At 51.9% G+C, this 1,381-nt stretch overlaps 1 protein-coding gene across 1 annotated transcript in view; it reads right to left on the bottom strand.

Moving 5' to 3' along the window:
- camta2 (calmodulin binding transcription activator 2) overlaps nucleotides 1-1,381 on the bottom strand; it is a gene marked incomplete at its 3' end in the record, with an annotated part of 21,240 nt that overhangs the window by 2,515 nt on the left and 17,344 nt on the right. The window contains exons 20-23 of the mRNA XM_017303493.1: nucleotides 869-889; nucleotides 516-709; nucleotides 118-192; nucleotides 2-42 (exon numbers count right to left, since the gene is read on the bottom strand). Coding sequence (XP_017158982.1) covers nucleotides 2-42; nucleotides 118-192; nucleotides 516-709; nucleotides 869-889 — 331 coding nt within the window. The remainder of the gene's footprint in view (nucleotide 1; nucleotides 43-117; nucleotides 193-515; nucleotides 710-868; nucleotides 890-1,381) is intronic.

Here is a 1,381-nt window from a genome sequence, read left to right as displayed (position 1 = left end):
CCTCTCCGCTCCAGCTCCCTGCTCTGCTTCAGCTCTTTGATCCTGCAGAAACAGCAGCAGCCGTTACAGGAAGTGACATCGTGAGGACAGGTCATGATGTCACTTCCTCTGCCTGACCTGTGTCTGCAGCGCCGCAGGAACCTCATGATCTTCCGGGCCGCCTGGTCCTGCTTCTTCGTCAGGAACGACCCCCTGCTGGACAGACCAGGAACTGCTCAGAGACGAGTCTGAACCTCAGCAGGACCTGGAGTCGGACTCTACTGAGTCCACCATGTTTGTTATAGTTAAAGTAAAAACGATACGATTCCTCTGAACCACTTGGGACTCGGTCAGTCATGGACTCGCGTCACCAACTGGTTTGTCAAACGACATCACTCCTAGTTAAACCATCGACTTCGGGTCAGGCTTGTTACCAGGTCTCTGCACCGCCTAGCGTTAGCCCGACGGTCTCTGCACCGCCTAGCGTTAGCCCGACGCCCCCCCCCGCCTGCTGCCCTGGGACGGCGCCGCCTTACTTGCTCTTGGGGTTGAGTGCGGCGCCCCCTCGTGGCCCCTGCTTCAGCCTCTCGTACTCCTTGTAGCTGCGGTAGTACTGCTGGATCAGCACGGCGGCCCGCCGGCTCTGCTGGAACCGCTTCTGCTCGTAGTACGACCGGAACTTGGACTGGATCAAGATGGCCGCCTGGGTCATCTTCTTGTAGAGCGCGTACTGCAGGGGGCGGAGTCACAGGGTCAGGTAAGGTCTGAACCTGGTTCTGATGAACAAACATCTGAGACCTGGCCCGGCTGCACACACACACACACACACACACACACACACACACACGGGACTACACACCGACTACACACCACTACAGCTACTGGTTACCTTCAGAGCTATCCATGTTAGCTAACCGGAGAGAGAGAGACAGCAGGTTAGTGACGTTAGTGACACACACACACACACACACACACACACACACACACACACACACACACACACACACACACACACACACACACACAAAAAATGTAAACTATATATACCAGTGATAAAGTCTGTTTTCTCTGTGTGTGTGTTTTCTGTGTGTTTTCTGTGTGTGTGTGTTTTCTGTGTGTGTTTTCTGTGTGTGTGTGTTTTCTGTATGTGTTTTCTGTGTGTGTTTTCTGTGTGTTTTCTGTGTGTGTGTTTTCTGTGTGTGTGTTCTCTGTGTGTGTGTTTTCTGTGTGTGTGTGTTTTCTGTGTGTGTGTGTGTGTTTTCTGTGTGTGTGTGTGTGTTTTCTGTGTGTGTGTGTGTGTGTGTTTTCTGTGTGTGTTTTCTGTGTGTGTGTGTTTTCTGTATGTGTTTTCTGTGTGTGTGTGTGTTTTCTGTGTGTGTGTGTGTGTTTTCTGTGTGTGTGT

Source organism: Poecilia reticulata, unplaced genomic scaffold (genome assembly GCF_000633615.1).
Source record: "Poecilia reticulata strain Guanapo unplaced genomic scaffold, Guppy_female_1.0+MT scaffold_303, whole genome shotgun sequence".
Lineage (NCBI taxonomy): Eukaryota > Metazoa > Chordata > Actinopteri > Cyprinodontiformes > Poeciliidae > Poecilia > Poecilia reticulata.
The sequence above is the reverse complement of the archived record's forward strand: the minus strand, read 5'-3'. Positions and strand labels throughout refer to the sequence as shown.